At 42.6% G+C, this 18,873-nt stretch overlaps 1 protein-coding gene across 3 annotated transcripts in view; it reads left to right on the plus strand.

Moving 5' to 3' along the window:
- Positions 1-18,873, plus strand: part of FLI1 (Fli-1 proto-oncogene, ETS transcription factor) — a 114,221-nt gene that overhangs the window by 89,831 nt on the left and 5,517 nt on the right. For all 3 annotated transcript variants that reach the window (XM_026681188.2, XM_026681186.2, XM_026681187.2), the window contains 2 exons: positions 802-1,005; positions 6,991-7,059. In XM_026681188.2, the coding sequence (XP_026536973.2) occupies positions 802-1,005; positions 6,991-7,059 (273 nt within the window). The remainder of the gene's footprint in view (positions 1-801; positions 1,006-6,990; positions 7,060-18,873) is intronic.

Below are 18,873 nucleotides of genomic sequence, written 5' to 3' on the forward strand. Positions count from 1 at the left end.
CTGCTGAATGCCACCTCTGTTTCTGGGGATTTGCGGGAAGGGAAATAGGAATTCAGATTTTGGGGAGATATGTTAGAAAAGGGAGCCCTGAGAAGAAATTAAAGATTTGAAAGGAGATATGAAACAGGTGAAGGCCAGAGTTGATTGTATGGAGCATAGACTGGAGAAGACAAAGGCCATATGTGAAGATGTATGAGATGTTGAGGCAACAGATTTGGAAGCTCGGATTAAAGAATTTCAATTAAGCTTTCACAGAATACCAGAACAACCAGGAGAAAATATTAGATCAAAGATGGTTAAGGCCCTGGCTCAGTTAACCAACAAGGGGGAAGGAGAAATGAATTTTGATAATTTGGTAGTACATGTTTTGGGGGAAGGTGTATACCAAGTTGGATGGGATTCTGTTGAAACAGGCTAAGTTTGGGACTGCCTGGGGATTTGGGGGAGGGGAAATAGGGAGACAGGTTTGGGGAAATATGCTAGAAAAATGTACACCGTTTTTCTATTGCCACAGTTTCTAGAAATGCCTCAAAAAGTTAACGCAGTTGAAGGGGACTCAAGATTGCAACAGCAACCACAAGGACAGAAAAGCAGTTGGAGACCACAAGTCGCTCATTAACCCCGTCCATGGCTGAGTTAAATTTCATGCCTCCAACTTGCAAGGTTTCACTTAACTGGTTCCTCTCCTGTAGGAACGAAACTGGAAGAAGAGATACGAGAAAATGTTCTTTCTTGATAGAGTACTGGTCATCAATCACGTAACCGCCTACACCCTTCCACCTCTCTGATTCCTTCTGATAGATCCCACCTTATGGAGCCAGGATCACGTGCGTCAATGGCTAGACTGGGCTATTAAAGAATATGGCTTAATGGAAATTGATACCAACCTCTTCCAGAACATGGACGGCAAAGAACTGTGCAAGATGAACAAGGAGGATTTCCTCCGGGTCACTTCCCTCTACAACACAGAAGTCCTGCTGTCTCATCTCAGTTACCTCAGGGAAAGTAAGTTGCTGCGTCATTCACCCTTGCTACCTCATGACCATCTCCCACCCCATTGGGATTGGCTCATCCCACTTGGGCAGAGGAGGCCTGCTTGGGGGTCTCATCAGCCCAATTGTTCCGGCTGGTGGGGTCCAGAAGGAAGGCCTTCCCTGCTGGGGCTCCTTCCGGCTGGCGGGGTCCAGAAGGAAGGCCTTCCCTGCTGGGGCTCCTTCCCTCTGGAACATCTTCCCCCCACCATCCCCCGATGTCAAGTTGGCCCCAACCCACCTATCTTTTCGTAAGGGCCGAAAGACGTGGCTCCGCCAGTCGGTTTGGTGCCCCAGTTGGGAGAACAGCGCAAGGGAATGTTCAATGGCTGACTTCTCTCCGTTGGTCACTTACTCCAAGAGTATTGGAGTATTTATTGTGGTAATGAAATCTTTGCAATATAAAATTAAAGAGTATTTATTGTGGTAATGAAATCTTTGCAATATAAAATTAAAGAGCATTTATTGTGGTAATTAAATCTTTGCAATATAAAATTAAAAATCTATTGATTGCTGGATATCAAACATGAGCCCAATTTATAATAATCCATAACACTCACATTTCCAAGCTTTTTTTAAAAAAAAATCTATTTGTGCAATGTAAGGAGCTAAGAGCCCCTCCCTTTGAGTAAGAAGAATGGTTTCCATCTCTCTCTCTCTGTCTCTTTTAGTAATGGACTAATCTAGTATCAAGCTGGTTGTCTATGACAACATGAACAGTTTTTCCACATCCAATTTTCTGTCTCACAACCTTCTCCAGAATGGGGCCATCTAGAGAAGTCAGTATTAAATTGACAGCCAGCATGATCGTGACCACATTTGCTATGAATTCTGGGGAATTATTGTAGAGTCACCAACTAACTGATGGACACCAGATATGGGCAGTTGGAGCAACTGAAGCGAAGAGCTGTGGAAAGTCAAGGAAAAGAGATTTAAGCAAAAGGGCATAACAGATTGATAGAGTTGGAAGGGATCTTGTAGCTGATCTAGTGTAGCCCAAGCAGGAGACCCTACACCATTTTTGGCAGTCCAATCTCTTCTTGAAAGCCTCCAGTGATGAAGCTCCCATGTCTTCTGAAGGCAAGTTCTATTGGTTGATTGCTCTCACTGTCAGAAAATTTCTCCTGATTTCTAGGTTGAACCTCTCCTTGATCAGTTCCCATCGATTATTCCTTGTCTGGCCTTTGGATGCCTTGGAAAATAACTTGACCCCTTCCTCTCTGTGGAAGCCCCTCAAATATTGGAACCCTCTTATCATGTCTCCCCTGGTCCTTCTCTTCACGAGACTAACCATGCCCAGTTCCTGCAACTGTTCATCGTATGTTTTAGCCTCCAGTCCCCTAATCATCTTGGTTGCTCTTCTCTGCACTATATGATGATGAGTGATACCAAAAAGAACTATCAATAAACTGTGCTGGCTCTGTTTTGAGATGCTACCATGAAGATTGCAGCACCAAATCAACCTTATTGTGTGCTGAACATGTTTGCATCTCCAAAGTGTTGCTTCCTTCCCTAAGAAGGAAGCTTCCTTTATTTCTACCTTGTTCTCAGTGTGATTGAAAAGTTCTTTGTCCTTTCTTTTGGTGGTATTGTTTTAGTTTCCTTTCTTATTGGGAAACAACAAAGGATGTAAAGAGGTGATAACGGTGTAATCTATTATGTTCTTTCCATTCTTTCTGCTTGACTGTCCATATTTTCCAATCTGGGAAAGTCTTTATGCTTTGAGACTGAATGAAAGGCAAGAAAGTTGCAGAACCTGGAGAAGTGATTATATAATAGAAGATAAATTATTTGCACACATCTAAAATTGATCACGACCACATGGTGACTTGCTTAGAGACCAACATGACTTACAACTGTAATTCCTAGCTCAATTACAGTCATAAATCAAGGATTGCTTGTAATTTATTTCCATGTGCAAATGTGCTGCTTAATCTTTTTTTTAAAGATTCTATATAGGTTGGCTCTAAAGGACTAGCTGGTTAAATAAAAGCTTTGTTAAAGATAGAGAAAATAAATCCTTTTTCAAAACTTATTGTGTACAGACACACAACACACATGCACATACAGACTGATTTGTCAACTATATAACCGATACAATTAATCGGGTCGCCTTTCTGTACGCAAAGCAGATGTATTTCCCTTACACCGGCCACAAAGCAAGAGAAAAAAAAATATATACACACCCAGATGGGTTAGGGAGGAAGTCTTGTTTTGTTTGGTAAAAGAGGAACAAAAAGGCCAAGAAAGGAGAAATGCAAACAGGTCATTTCAGTTCAACTCAAAACCAATTGTCAATCTGCAACGTTTTCTTCAGTCTGTCTCTCAAACGTATTTCGTATTTCGCTTGAATACTCCACCCTCTCCTTATTCCATGGATGGCTGATTTCACACCAGCATCATTTCACTTAATTGCTGTTTTCTTCTCCCCAGCCCAATGCAACAGCTTGCAAATTTGTGAAGAAGCCTTTCTCTTGAGACTCTTTTTTGCTTTGCAAGAGTGAGATGGCCATTGTTCTCTTTGGCTGTCACCAAGATGCTCTGATATATGTGAAGTCTTCTCTTCATTAAAGCCTGCCTACCGGCCAAGGAGGCTACTGAAAATGACTTCTTTCCAAGCATCTGTTCTTACATCTGCCTAATGACGGTCTGGTTTCTGGGTTTCTGGGTAACTCCCTTGTGGTGCAATGCCTCTGAAAGAATTATTTTTCCAGGCTTAATTTCCTTGGGTCGTTGAATGCTGAGTTGAATGCAGAAGGTGCTCAGGAGTTCTGCTTCTTATTTGTCTTGTTAGAAGGAATGTTTGGGATACTTCAGTCTCGATAGAAGAGAATATCTGTAGCTCAGGGTTGAACTGTGGGATCCTTGGTGATCTCTGAGTTTGGGTTTTTGGTTTTTTTCATGCAGATGTTTCATTATCAGGCTAGGTAACATCATCAGTGCTGGAAGGGAGTGAGGTTTGCATTCTGTTTATGTACTACTGGCTGGTGGACCAATTTGAAATTTTGCAAGCATGTCATAGATAATGGAAGGTATAGCCAAGATATGCAGCTAAAAAGAAGAAGACTTTGTCTGCATCCATTTTTTTTTTCGCTTTGGTGAAAAAAAAATGTATAAAATTATTCCTCCCTCCCTCCCTTCAGGAAAACTCTTATCATGTCATATGGTCCAAAGGAAAGATCTATTTCATTGGCTCAGGTATAATGCTGCTTTCAACCAAAAATGGTCAACTTATACACTGTGGCTAAAAGTGACCCCTGAGCTTCATTCTTTGGGATCCATGAAGATTGCTTTCATGACAACATTGAATGCCCTGTCTTGTCCTGTCCTGTCCTGTCCTGTCCTGTCCTGTCCTGTCTGTCTGTCTGTCTGATCAGCCAGCCAGCCAGCTAGCTTGCTTTCCTTCCTTCCTTCCTTCCTTCCTTCCTTCCTTCCTTCCTTCCTTCCTTCCTTCCTTCCTTCCTTCCTTCCTTCCTTCCTTCCCTCCCTCCCTCCCTCCCTCCCTCCCTCCCTCCCTCCCTCCCTTCCTTCTGTCCTTCCAGCAGGACTCACTGAAATATTAGGACACAACTGAGAATGTGGCCAATACCACACCCCATCCCTGAGTCTCTTTCATGAATTCTTTCACCTATTTGGAATTAGTAACAAAAATGTCCCCAAATGGGGCGTGACTTCCAGGCATAGCGGTGATTGATCGATTGTGGCATTGCTCTGCTTAGATTTGAAAGCTTGCTCAGAAAAGATTCCAGATCTGGGTTTTCCGTTGACTTGGTACTTGGCACATTTTGCTGTGTCTGGTTCCCCCTCTCCCACCCCCAACCCAATTTGTCTTCTCCTGCCTCTTTCTTTTCAGCCTCGTAATAGGAAACACATTTTTCCTCTCCGGTTTTGGTGTTCCCACCAGAAATATCAGACCGTTGGGCAAAGGTGAGAACTTGAACCAATAAACTCAGGGCAACTTTTCCTCTCTCAGCAAAAGTAGACCCTCTTTTATTTGACTGTTCCTTGATGTGGTTATTTCCTCCTTTTTCCCCCCCTTTCTGTCATGCCCACCTTCCTCTTCCCATCCGCATCCAATGTGTCGATCCACATTTTAGCTGCAAAGACAGCTTGTTTAATCTCTGGAAAGCTTTTGGACTTTGCCAGGGGAACTGGTATTCGTCATGCTGAACACCGGGAAGGAGGATCTGTCTCGAATTTGCCAGGAAAAACGTGTCAGCTTTAAATTTGCTTTTCTCGCTGTTATTTGAGAACAAAAAAAAAAAATAATGTACAAAATGCCAGGGATATAGGCTTAGAAAGCCACTCTAGACATCACCCTTCTATTTTGCCTAGTTTCATAGACCTCTTGTGATGCCTTCTGGGCTTCTTGCCTAGATTCCTGCACCACTTGGCATGACTAAAAATATCTTATAAAGAACGGTTGCTGGAATTGGGTATGTCTAGTTTAATGAAAAGAAGGACTAGGGGTGACATGATAGCAGTGTTACAAAATCTCAGGGGCTGCCACAAAGAAGATGGGGCCAATCCAGAGGTGGTATTCAGCTGGTTCCGACCAGTTCTGGAAAACTGGTAGCGGAAATTTTGAGTAGTTCGGAGAACCGGCAAATACCACCTCTGACTGGCTCCACCCCCATCTATTCTCTGCTTCCTGAGTCCCAGCTGATCAACTGGATCTTCTTTTGTTGCCCTGCACAGGAGAACAGAACTGGAAAGCAGGTTAGTGGGGTGGGGAAAGAATGGAGATTTTTTCCGTATCCTTCCCCTGCCACGCCCGCCAAGCCACGCCCACCAAGCCATGTCCACAGAACTGTTAGTAAAAATGTTTGAATCCCACCACTGGGGTCAACCTATTCTCCAAAGCACCTGAAGGTAGGACAAGAAGCAATGGATGGAAACTAAGCAAGGAGAGAAAGCAAACTAAAATTAAGGAGAAATTTCCTGACAGAACAATTAATCAGTGGTACAACTTGCCTCCAGAGGTTGTGAATGCTCCAATACTGGAAATTTTTCAGAAGAGATTGGACAACCATTTATCTGAAATGGTGATAGGGTTTCCTGCATGAGCAGGTTGGACTAGAAGACCTCCAAGGTCCCTGCCCAACTCCGTTATAGCAATAGCCATAGCACTTATATACCGCTTCACGGTGCTTTACAGCCCTCTCTAAGCAGTTTATGGAATCAGCATATTGCCCCCAATAATCTCGGTTCTCATTTTCCTCAGAAGGATGGAAGGCAGAGTCAACCTTAGGCCGGTCAGGATCGAACTACTGGCTATGGACAGTTAGCCTGCAATAGTGCAGATTAACTACTAGGAGGGAGGAAAATAGCAATAGCACTTACATTTATACAGCTGAGTCAACCTTGAGCCGGTGAGATTTGAACTGCCAAACTGCTTGCAGTGGCAGTCAGCAGAAGTAGCCCATAGTACTGCATTCTAAGCATTGTGCCACCACAGCTCTTCAGTTCTATAAAATACATAAAATAGTCCTCAGCTCATGACCTTGTTTAATGATCATTTGAACTTACCGTGGACTTTAAAGAAGCTACTGATGGCCCATTTTAGATGTTGTAACTGCTGTCACCATCAGGTGATAGATCTTACATGGTGGGCAGAATTAATGGGATAGAGGCTGTTTCTCAAGGTTCTATGCCATGAAAAAAAATACGAGTGGTAATTAGCTCCTCGAATTGTATCTGGTAACCAGTACAGTTTTCTTAAGAGAGGTTTTACATGGGTGTATCAAAAAGCAACCATAATGGCTTCTATTACTGTCTTCTGGACCAGCCGTAGCATCTGAGTGGTCTATAGCAGGGGTCTCCAACCTTAGCAACTTTACGACTTGTGAACTTCAACTCCCAGAATTCCTCAGCTAGCGCATGACCTTGGGGAATGACTGTTGGTCCAGGGAAGGATGCAATTTCTGCAGACTAAATTCATTCTGATCATTCTTTGTAGGTAGTTCCTTGCTGTCTTACAACACACCAGCCCACACAGATCCATCCCCTCGCATCAATACCAAAGAAGGTGAGTTCTTGATATTCATTCATAATAATCAGGGTTTGTCTTTAACAGAGTGGCTTGATTTGGGGAATAATACCAAGGAAAAGGGTTCAAAGGGTTTACACAAAGTAGCTGTGTGTCAAATCCATGGCCCCAAAGAAGGAAACAAGGAATCCATCATGGAAGAGATGGATGTATAATGACAGAATGGATGCGTTAATTCAGTACAATTGATCTGTAAATATTAACGAATAGTGTACTGTTTTAATATAAAGGAGTATTAAAGAGAAAATTGCATGCAAATATGTCTTATATTTCTATTATGAAAAGATGGACAAAAATATAAGCTAATGTGACAGCGACATACAGGTAGTCCTCAACTTATAGCTGTAATAGAGACCAATTTTCCATTGTAAGTCATGATGGTTATAGGTAGATCTGATTTTACACCCAGTTCTGATTTTTGTGGCAGTTGTTAAGTGAACACAGTGGTCATTTAAGTTGAATCCATGTATTCATATTGAGCATGGCAGGAAATAATGATTCTATTGGTTAATCAGGATGGGCTTGATTCTTTTCTTCTAGTTAATAATAGAAGGATGATAGGTGGATGGAGGAAGGAAAGAAGGAAGGAAGGAAGGAAGGAAGGAAGGAAGGAAGGAAGGAAGGAAGGAAGGAAGGAAAGAAAGAAAGAAAGAAAGAAAGAAAGAAAGAAAGAAAGAAAGAAAGAAAGAAAGAAAGAAAGAAAGAAAGAAAGAAAGAAAGAAAGAAAGAAAGAAAGAAAGAAAGAAAGAAAGAAAGAAAGAAAGAAAGAAAGAAAGAAAGAAAGAAAGAAAGAAAGAAAGAAAGAAAGAAGAAGGGAGAAGAAAGGAGAGAAAGGGAGAAGGAGAGGAAAGGGGAAGGGGAGGGGAAGAGGAAAAAGAGGGAAAGGAGAAGAAGAGAGATAGGAGAAAAAGGTAGGAAGGGAGGGATAGAAGGAGAAGAAGGAGAAAGCGAAGGAGAAGGAAAAGACTTAGCATACTGCTGCAGGCCAGGCAACGTGGCATATTATTTTCTTATCATGTTAATAATAGAAAGATGATAGGTGAATTGATGGGTGGGTGAAGGAAGGAAGGAAGGAAGGAAGGAAGGAAGGAAGGAAGGAAGGAAGGAAGGAAGGAAGGAAGGAAGGAAGGAAGGAAGGAAGGAAGGAAGGAAGGAAGGAAGGACAGCAGGGTAGCAGGCTGGCTGGCTAGGTGGCTAGGTAGCTGATGAGACAGACAGACAGGACAAGACATTCAATGGTGTCGTGAAAGCAACCCCCATGGATCCCAAAGAAAGAAACTCAGGGCGTCCTTTCAGCCACAGTGTATAAGTTGACCATGTTTGGTTGAAACGCCTGAGCCAATGAAAGAGATTTTCCCTTTTGATGTGACTTGGCTGCTGCCAGTGGAGTGAGGGTAGAGATAAGAAAGCATGTAGTGCAAGGATGTCCCTGGACAGGTCAGTCGGAGGGGTGGGGAAATGAGGGAAGGGACGAGAGTGAACACACTATAGTGCTGTTAGGTGGACAGCTTCTTCTTCGTGGTCCCTAAAAGACTTCGGTTCAGCCTCCGCTGAGGGTGCTGTCAGGCTCTGCACTGAACCTCAAGCCATCTGCTTCAGAGACAGAAACACACACACGTGCGCCCAGGCCACACCGAAGATCAATGCTGCTTGTTGCAGGTGCTGCTTTTGTCTGCAAAAGCAATTGCCCACTTCAGCAGCCGGCTCCCTCCTGCTACCCACTCTTGCCACTTAGAGCGGACCTAGGTTTCAGAAGCGAGGTGCATGGGGGTGGGGGGAGGGGAGGGAAGCAAGGTAGCCACAGTTTGGAGTCCAGCCCCTGTGCAACTGCCTCTCCTCTTGAATAGTTTTCCATTGAAAGAAACCCAAAAGGGCTGCTTGAACAAAGCGGGGAAAGCGCAGCGCTTCAGTAAATACCCATCCCGAGCAAGCTTGCTTTGAGTGCTTGACTCTCCTGCTTTCTGGAGCTAGGCAGGTGCTGCCCCTCTATAAACAGAAGAAGGGAAGCCAGAGAGAGAGAGAAAAAACTCATCAGATAAAGATAATACCTCTGGCTTTGGTTTGTTTTTTAATGTAGTGCTTTCCAGGACACTCCATTCATGGACAAAAGTGAATTTAGCTTTTCTTCTCCTTCTCCTTTTGAAATGTACAGTTAACTCAATGAAAAACATGATAAGAAAATAATATGCCACGCTGCCTGGCTTGCAACAGCATGCTAAGTCTTTCCCTTCTCCTTTGCTTTCTCCTTCTTCTCCTTCTATCCCTCCTTTCCTACCTTCTTCTTCTCCTATCCTATCCCCTTCTTCTCCTATCCCTCCCTTTCCCCTTCCCCTCCCCTTCTCCCTTTCCCTCTCCCTCTCCTTCACTTTCTCCTTCTCTTCTCCTTTTCCTCTCTTCTCCCTCCCTCTTCTCTCCCTGTTCCCCCTTTTCTTCTTCCCTTCTTCTCTTTCCTTCCTTCCTTCCTTCCCATTATTAAATGCAGTTAGACTACATGTTACTGCCATACAGTAAAATATTCCAGATTTCTACACCTCTAATAAAAAGTAATGGGAAAATGAGTTTCCTACGGAAAACTTAATTGTAGTTTTTAAAAAGTGCTATCTGTTTTAAAAAAAAACCCTTTCCAATTTCAAAAAACCTTTGTCTCTCTTACACACATATATGTTTACAGTACTTGAATGACTTAGGCATAGCTATCGTCCTTCTTCCATACACACGGAAGCACCTGTGTGAAATTGAAAGCAGAATAATGGGGTAGTTAAAATAAGAATAACTTGGTATTCAGCTCCACCACCAAGACTTCCACAGCTTAGCAAATTGGGACCTTATATTTGCTCAAACTGCCAAGTTCCCATTTTCCCCAATATAGTTATTTTTCTATTCCACATCATTATTGTTTTGCATTACGCATTTTAATGAGTTTGCAGAGAGGCCAGGAGGCTGTGGTTCTTGGACAACCTAGAAAATGTAATAAGGAAAAGAAAAACTCTGAAGATGACAAACAGCAGGGACTGTGGAAGCCCAGGCTCTGTGCAAGATGCATGAAAAATGGGCCTCAGATATCACTTTCCCCCAAATTAAGACTACCATAATCTTGCGGGGAACTCTAGAAAATATTTATTTTATTTATTTATTTGATTTGTCAATTGTTTACAAGATAATAAGTACAAGTGTATACATAGTTGTGAATATATGAAATGGGTACATATAAGAAAAATAAAAGAATAAGAGAAACAATAGGACAGGGACGGTAGGCACGTTGGTGCGCTTATGCACGCCCCTACAGACCTCTTAGGAAAGGGGTGAGGTCAATAGTAGACAGTCTAAGGTTAAAGTTTTTGGGGTTTGGGGAAGAGACTACAGAGTCGGGTAGAGTATTCCAGACATTGACCACTCTATTGCTGAAGTCGTATTTCCTGCAATCAAGTTTGATGCGGTTTACTTTGAGTTTGTATCTGTTGTGTGCTCTTGTGTTGTTATGGTTAAAGCTGAAGTATTCATTGACAGGTAGGACATTGCAATGTATGATTTTATATACCATGCTTAAGTCGGACCGAAGACGGCGTAATTCGAGGTTTTCTAGTTTTAGAATTTCGAGTCTGGTGGCATAAGGTATTCTACAACGGGTAGAAGAGTGGAGAACTCTTCTTGTGAAATACTTCTGGACTTTCTCAATTGTGTGGCATGCATTGATGTAGATGTAGATATATTTCTTCTTGGCTGGCTCAGTTATTAATCAGCATTTACAGTTAGCACTCTATTCACTAAACAGGCCAACACTTAGCCTTAGTCCTAACAGCTGTGGTTTTACTCAGGGACAGGCTAAGAAAGTCTCTGACTGCCCTCACATTATTCTGAGCTGAAGTTCCTGCAAACAGGTTCCTTTGGAATCAAGCCCAACCTCCTTGGACATTGGCCCTGATTCCACACCAACAAATACCCTTCTATATTCCAGAGTAGGGCACCTTGGTTCAAATTGTCTTCATCTGTTTTGGAGACCTGGGTTGTTCTAATGAGAATCGTCCTGTTTTCTTTGGCTGAGAAACAATTTTCTCGTAAGTGAAAGGAGACTCCTTAGCCTCAGAGTAGAACGGCTGGAGCCTAGCTGCTTAGTTTGTTTTAAGGAGAATGAGTCTGCTTCAGTTTTCTGAGTTTGGCAGACTATAAAACCATATAGAGATTCAGAAGGTGAGGCGTCCCTAAGAACATCCGTTGGTGTAGGTAGAACTATGATTTGGGGTAGGGATGAGCAACACATTTCAAGTCCAGGGGTCCTTGGTGCTCTCTGAGCTTGGTTGTTTTCTTGCAGGCGTTATATTACCCAATTAGGTAACATCAACAGTGCTAGGGAGTGGGGTTTGTTCTCAATTTGTATTGATTGGGGGTGACATGAAAGCAGAGTTCCAATATTTCAGGGGTTGCCACAAAGAAGAGGGAGTCAAGCTATTCTCCAAAGCACCTGAAAGCAGGACAAGAAGCAACAGGTGGAAACTAATCAAGGAGAGAAGCAACCTAGAATTAAGGAAGAATTTCCTGACCATTAGAACAATTAATCAGTGGGTGACAATTTGCCTCCAGAAGTTGTGAATACTCCAACGCTGGGAGTTTTTAAGAAGAGATTGGACAACCATTTGTCTGAAATGGTGTAGGGTTTCTTGCCTGAACAGGAGGTTGGATTAGAAGAACTTCAATGCCCTTCCCAATCTATTATTCTGTCATTCTATATTCTAGTGCAAGGGTCTTCCAACTTGGCAAGTTTAAGACTTGTGGACTTCAACTCCCAGAATTCCTGAGCTAACATGACTGGAGGAGGAATTCTGGGAGTTGAAAAGTCCACAAGTCTTAAAGCTGTCAAGTTTGAAGACCCCTGTTCTAGTGGCTTGCCCTATCAGTGTCGGTGTTGGTCTTGGAGTTTCTTTAGTTGGACTGTTTACTATTAGCTTGTTTGGCAGTTAACAATAGCTAAAGTAGTAAAAAAAATCCAAGGAAGGAATCTTCAAGATCAGTCCCAACAACACTGATAGGACAAGTCATTAGAATATAAATAGAGAGCAAACCACGCTCCCTACTAACACTGATGATGTTAATGTAGTTTGAATAATGAAATGTCTGTAAGAAAACAACAAAGCTCAGATAGCACCAAGAACTCCTCATTTCACCCCTGAGCTACAAATGTTCTCCTTTGCTGATATACTTTTCTTAAGGTTTGAAAGCCATCACAGGCATTCAAAGTCTAAGAAAGGTTTGTACCATACAGATGGGCAAAACCATAAGGCTCAATTTCTTTCTCAGTTTTTTTGCAGGGTAGTTTTTTGTTTTAAAATGATAAACATATTTGGGGTTTATTCTGTAGTTTTTGCATTTCCTATCCCACCATGGCAGGAAATCTTTACAACCACAGCAATTGCAGTTACGGTGAGGCCCCCAAATCCCGCCATGCTTCAAGTTACCCAACCTTTATCTTGTACTTTTATGAATAGTGTCCTACAATAATATGAATGATCTAACACCTAGCATTCTGTTGGACAATTCTGGTGCTGGGCGGTTGGATAAATTGATCTCCTATATCATTTCCAACTTTTGCATACTAACGTTGTGTGTTTTATCCCAAGATCTTTGTTGAAAGGTACTTTTCAGGAGAAAATTGATGATTTTGTGCTTTGTGCAACGCACAGAGAGTTGTCTGCTTATCTTCTATTGGTTAGATGTTGAAGAAGATAAAGTCTTGACTGTTATAGTTTAATGAATAATGGTTTTGTTCTTATTTCTAACTTATTCCACCAACCAATGTGTGAAAGGTGTAATGAATATTCCAATTTATAGAAGGAACTTTGGCTATAAATAAGGGCTGCCTTAAGACCATACTGATGAGTTTCAACCACAGCTCTGTGAGAGAGACCAACTGCATAAACAGAGGGATAGAATCAAGATCACGTGAAGTGTTAAAAGCATTTTATAAGGCCTTGGTAAAGCCACACTTGGAATACTGCATTCACTTTTGGTCACCACAATGTAAAAAAGATGTTGAGAAGAGTGCAGAGAAGAGCAACATAGATAATTAGGGGACTGGATGCTAAAACATATGAAGAATGGTTGCAGGAACTGGGTATGTCTAGTCTAATGAAAAGAAGGACTAGGGGAGACATGATAGCAGTCTTTCAATATCTCAGGGGCTGCCACAAAGAAGAAGGAGTCAAGCTATTCTCCAAAGCACCAAAAGGCAAAATAAGAAGCAATGGATGGAAACCAATCAAGGAGAGAAGCAACTTAGAACTAAGGAGAAATTTCCTGACAGTTACAGCAATTAACCAGTGGAACGACTTGCCTACAGAAGTTGTGAATGCTCCAACACTGGAAGTTTGTAAAAAGATGTTGGATAACTATTTGTCTGAAGTGGTGTAGGGTTTCCTGCCTAAGCAGGGGGTTGGACTAGAAGACCTCCAAGGTCCCTTCCAACTCTGTTATTCTATCGTATACTTTTTTTCAAGTTTCAATTTGCAAAGTAGAAAATGGAAATTAAATGCCTTTGTGTTTAGTTTAGGAAGAACCATTCCTAGAACCATTTGTTCATTTTAAAAAATACATTCCAATAATATATTGTGTATTTAAAACTTAGCCCCTCTGATCAGGGAGAATGTCTACTCTATGTTAAAGAACATACATGTCCTTACATGTAAACTGTTTCCAGGATGCTAATTTGCATCTTCGTTTTCTTCTAATAACAATATAGCCTGCCTCTATTTTATAATATTTTTGTAAGGGGGGAAAAACACACACACACACACCAACTGGGTTGTTTCCCCCCTTTTTTTCCTCTTTCTGCTTGTTTTTGTTATGATTCTGCAGTCCAAAATGGGAGTTTATGATTCCAGGAAAGACAGTAGCTTGCTCTTATGGATTATTTAAAAAATGTTTTCCTTTGAAATTCCGGACTTAATGTTGTGTCTGCTTTCCTGCTGACCCTCTTCAGAGGTGGCCGTGTTTTCTCACCCCCCTTTTTCCCCCAAAGAGAATTTCTTTAAAAAAAAAAAAAAGGAAAAAAAAAAAGGCTCTGTTATAACAAAGATTCCTTGTCTCTGAGCTGCAACAGGCAGGAAACCCGTACTCACAAGGGGATGACAACCAGCTAATGTTGTCCTAGCACAAGGCCCCAGTTCTCCGAATTGAACCTGACAGCATGTCTGGGCCACTTTCTAAGTCACCATTATGTTTCCTTTTCCCCTAGCAAAATAAGGGGGCTTCCCCTTCCCCCCCCTCCTCCACAACCTCTGCTTTTTTGCACATGTGCGGAGTTACGAGCTGCCTCGCTTGTAAGTTTGCTCCTTCCACAAGGTCTTAAGAGCAAGCGGAGTCGTTTCCATACAGCTATAGCAAAACGGGTTTCCAGATGGTTGGTTTCTTCTTCCCCTCCCTATAGCAGTTGGAGGGTCTCCTTTGCTACGAGTCGCGTTACAGCCATGCATGCATACAGCTCCAGGGACCTTCTGCAGGAATCGCTTTATATCATACACATGCAGGCCTAAAGGTGATGACCAGCAGCAGTTAGTGGGCAACCTTTTGGGAACCAGGTGCATATCTGGATTATTGACCTCCATCTGTTGAGGGACGCGTTCGCTAAAATGTTTCTATGACGGACTTGGCCATTTACAAAAGGACCATATACTAGAAGGCCAATCCAGACCTTGTGATGACCCGGAGTGTAACACAAACGTAACAAAATCCAAAATGTAAATAAATGTCCTTTAATGCCTCCAACTTGGCCCCACTGTTCAATCATTCTCAGTTGGAGAGAAAACTTACTCAAAAATAGTCTTCAAAAGAAAGCAGTACCATCTGAACTTAATGAGCAGATAGAGGTGAAATAAAAAACCAAACAAACTACAATGATGAAATTTCCACAACGGACTAGGATAAGTAATTACCAACTTCAAGGAGATAACAAGGCACAGTCTGTTGGAAGGACGCCAACCAAGATAACTTCAGCCCAAGATAAAACACGCTTTGCTTCAGGCAATGCTGTGTTTTAACCGTCTCTCTTATATACTAGTCTCCCCAGCTGCAACCAATGAGGAGGATCATGGCCGCTTCCTCTCTCATAAGCCAAGTTGTTTTCTTCTCCGTTCCTCCCTGTGTGTCCTAGGATGGAGAGGGGATGGGCCTGATTCTTCCTCTGAGTGCCCAGCTGGCTTGTGCCCTTCCCCAGCCTCCTCCACAACCTCCGGAGCCACACCTCCACTCCCTATTGGCTGTTCTTCCCCTCCCTCAGAGTCCGACTCTACCAAAGGCATGAAAGCCCTGATGCTTTCTACCATTCCAGTAGGGCTCCAAATCTTTCTTGCAAATTAATGAATCTATGGAATTTAGTTTGTAGCAGAATCACAGAAGAGTTGCAAGGGACCTTGGCGGTCTTCTAGTCCAGGGGTCCCCAACCACCGGTCCGCGGACCGGTACCGGTCCGCGGAATAAGTCCTACCGGGCCGCTGGTTTGCTGGGCGCCGCTATCTTTTATTGATGAAAAAGTGCTTCCGGTGAGCACTTTTTCATCAAAAAAAGATGGCGGCGCCCAGCTGATGCCGGTACCGGGCCGCGGCATAAAAAAGGTTGGGGATCACTGTCTAGTCCAACCCCCTGCTCAAGCAGGAGACCTTATTCCCGTGATGGTGAACCTATGGAACACGTGCCAGAAGTGGCATGCAGAGCCCTCTCTGCGGGCACACGAGCCGTCGCCCCAGCTCAGCTCCACCGCGCATGCATGTGCACCTCCCACCGGCCAACTGGTCTTCGGGTCTCTGCCACGCATGCACAGGGGACATGCATGCATGTGTGGGGGTGGGGTGCATGCATGGGGGACATGCACGCACATTGCATTTTGGGGGTGTACACACACGCGCATTGGGCACTCCATACTGAAAAGGTTAGCCATCACTGCCTTCTTAACAACCTCCAGTGATGGAGTATTTACAATTTCTGAAGGCAAGCCATTCCACCGATTAATTATTCTGTCAGGAAATTTCTCCTTATTTCTAGGCTGGTTCTCTCCTACATTCATTTCCATCCATTGCTTCTCATTCTGTCTTCAGTTGCTTTGGACAATAAGTTGACCCTTTCTTCTTTATGTCTTGTGACTTGTAGTACACGTAGATCTCATAGCTTAAAGCAACATTGTCTAGAGCAGAGGTCTCCAACCTTGGCAACTTTAAGACTTGTGGACTTCAACTCCCAGAATTCTCCAGCCAGCTCTGCTGGCTGGAGAATTCTGGGAGTTGAAGTCCACAAGTCTTAAAGTTGCCAAGGTTGGAGACCTCTGGTCTAGAGAATCCCAAAGGTGGTTTTTCCAAAAGGCAATTGAACTTTCTTGGTTGTTTCTTTGAAAACGTTTTGCTTCTCATCCAAGAAGCTTCCTCAATTCAGAAGAAGCTTTTTGGATGAGAAATGAACATTTTCAAAGGAAAAAAACAACAACCAAGAAAGTCCAGATGCCTTTTTGGAAAAACCACCTTTGGGACAACCATGACCTGGCTGATTGAGGATCTCCATAGACATTTTGTAGAGAATTTTGTTGAAATTAAGGTGGCGGATAGCGTTGTTTCACTCCCTAGGCTAAACAAGGAAGACAGAAGGCCCACTTGGAACTCCTGAGGACCAGGTCATGGGCACAGCATTAGTATTATCATTCCCCCCACACACACACACACACAAATAAAGCAACTTAAATAAAAGCCAAATCTCTGGATGGTTTCCTTGGCTCAATTCTTCTGATTGTGTTTCAAGCACAATTGTGTAAGAGTGAGGAGGGGAGGTTTTCGGTAGTATTGCTGTACACATTGCATTCATTTGCAGCGGAGGGGAGAGATAGCAAGGAAGAAACTTCTTGGCTCATCTGAGCAACTATTGTTGATGTTTTGGAAAGATGCACCAGCAAGGCACATTTTCCAGATGTCCATTTTTTTTAAAAAAAAAATTTAATCCAAAGCACAGCTCCATACAGCAGGCCACCATCATCATTTAGATGGTATTTTAGGCAGAGTATTGTGTTTTTTCCATTCATGGAATCCTCTTTTATTTATTTATTTATTTATTTATTTGATTTGCCAATTGTTTACAAGATAATAAGTATAAGTGTATACATAGTTGTGAATACATGAAATGGGTACATATAAGAAAAATAAAAGAAGAATAAGAGAAACAATAGGACAGGGACGGTAGGCACGTTGGTGCGCTTATGCACGCCCCCTACAGACCTCTTAGGAAAGGGGTGAGGTCAATAGTAGACAGTCTAAGGTTAAAGTTTTTGGGGTTTGGGGAAGAAACTACAGAGTCGCATTTACGTTTTAGTGCTATTTCTTGTTCACTGGTGGAGAAATGTGAACTGTCATATTCAGGAGTAGGCTTCAAACATTTTAGCAACGGGTTCTCAGCCCGGTTTCTAGGTGGGTGTGGCCATGGTGGGCGTGGCCTAGTCGTCCTCCTGCACCACGGGGGGGGGCGTTTTTGCCCTTCCCGGCCTCCGGAGGCTTTTCTCGAGTCTCCAGGAGGGCGAAAACGGTCTCCCCTGGGCTCTGGAGGCTCTCTGGAAGCCGGAAGTGGGCCCGTTTCTGGCCTTCCCAAACTTCCGGGAGGCCCGTTTTTTGCCCTCCCTGAGCCTCCACGCACTCCCCGCACTTACCTACATCCAAAATGGAGGAATGTTGGATGAGAATAATGGTAAACAAGTCAGAGAGAAATGAAGATGATGACTATAAAATGGATAAATATAGAAAAAATAATAATAATAATGAAATTGAATAAGAGTAAAGAGAAATAATGAGAAATTTGTTAAAAGATATTTATATGTCCATATGGAAATGGGGTAAAATAGAATTATGTTGTATAAAACAATGTTTTATTCGACTTGTAAAAATTTATAATGGAAAGAGGTTTTATGTACTCAATGGTTAATGGTGGTTTGTTTGTCTTTAAAATTGATAAAATTTGTTTCAAAAAAAAAATGGCCCGTGTAACAGACTCCGGGGGGCGGGGCGGGGAGGAGTGGGCAGGGCCAGCCAGGAGTGGGATTTGGGGGTTCTCCAAACTGCACAGATTCTTAGCTAGGGGCTCTCCCGAACCCCTGCAAACTCCTAGCAGCCCCACCCCTGTTTATATTGCACCCCTTCATTTCCATAAGGGAAAGGATAGAATTTGCAGCCATGGATTCTCTCTCTCTCCCAGATGTGGCAACAGTCCACAGTTTAGATGGTTTTAAAAAGAGCTTCCAGCCGTCAATGGCTTCTAAGCTTGATGGTTAATTGTTATTTCTGGAATTATAGGCATCAGACCTTAAATATCTCACCCGAGGGAGCAGGCAATAACATATCTATCCATGCTTGTGAATATTCTAAGTGCATCTGGTTGGCCACTGTGTCTCTTTGGCACTTATCTTCTGTAAGATAAGCCTTTTATCTTTTATTTTTTTATCAAAAAAAATTATACATCTTTTCTTTATATACCTCAAGATATCTATTGCATCTATCTCTAGTTGTTTCTATCTTATATACCTTATACTCTATGCGTCTATCATATTGCTCTCTTAAGGTCTCTTATATTAGTTACCTTAATGTGTTCTTCTTACTTTTTGTATCTATTCTCTAACCATTCATACCATTTATGCCATATTGCAAAATATTCTGAGTTCTCCTTCTCTTTCATTTCTAACGTAAGCATATCCATTTCTGCACATTCCAGTATTTTGTATATAATTAACACCTCTGGGGAGATGTTAGGTCCTTTCCACATTTGTGCAAAAGCTATTCTGGC

Source organism: Notechis scutatus, chromosome 7 (genome assembly GCF_049901735.1).
Source record: "Notechis scutatus isolate UNSWTSFEM ecotype Mainland chromosome 7, rNotScu1.2, whole genome shotgun sequence".
Classification (NCBI taxonomy): Eukaryota; Metazoa; Chordata; class Lepidosauria; order Squamata; family Elapidae; genus Notechis; species Notechis scutatus.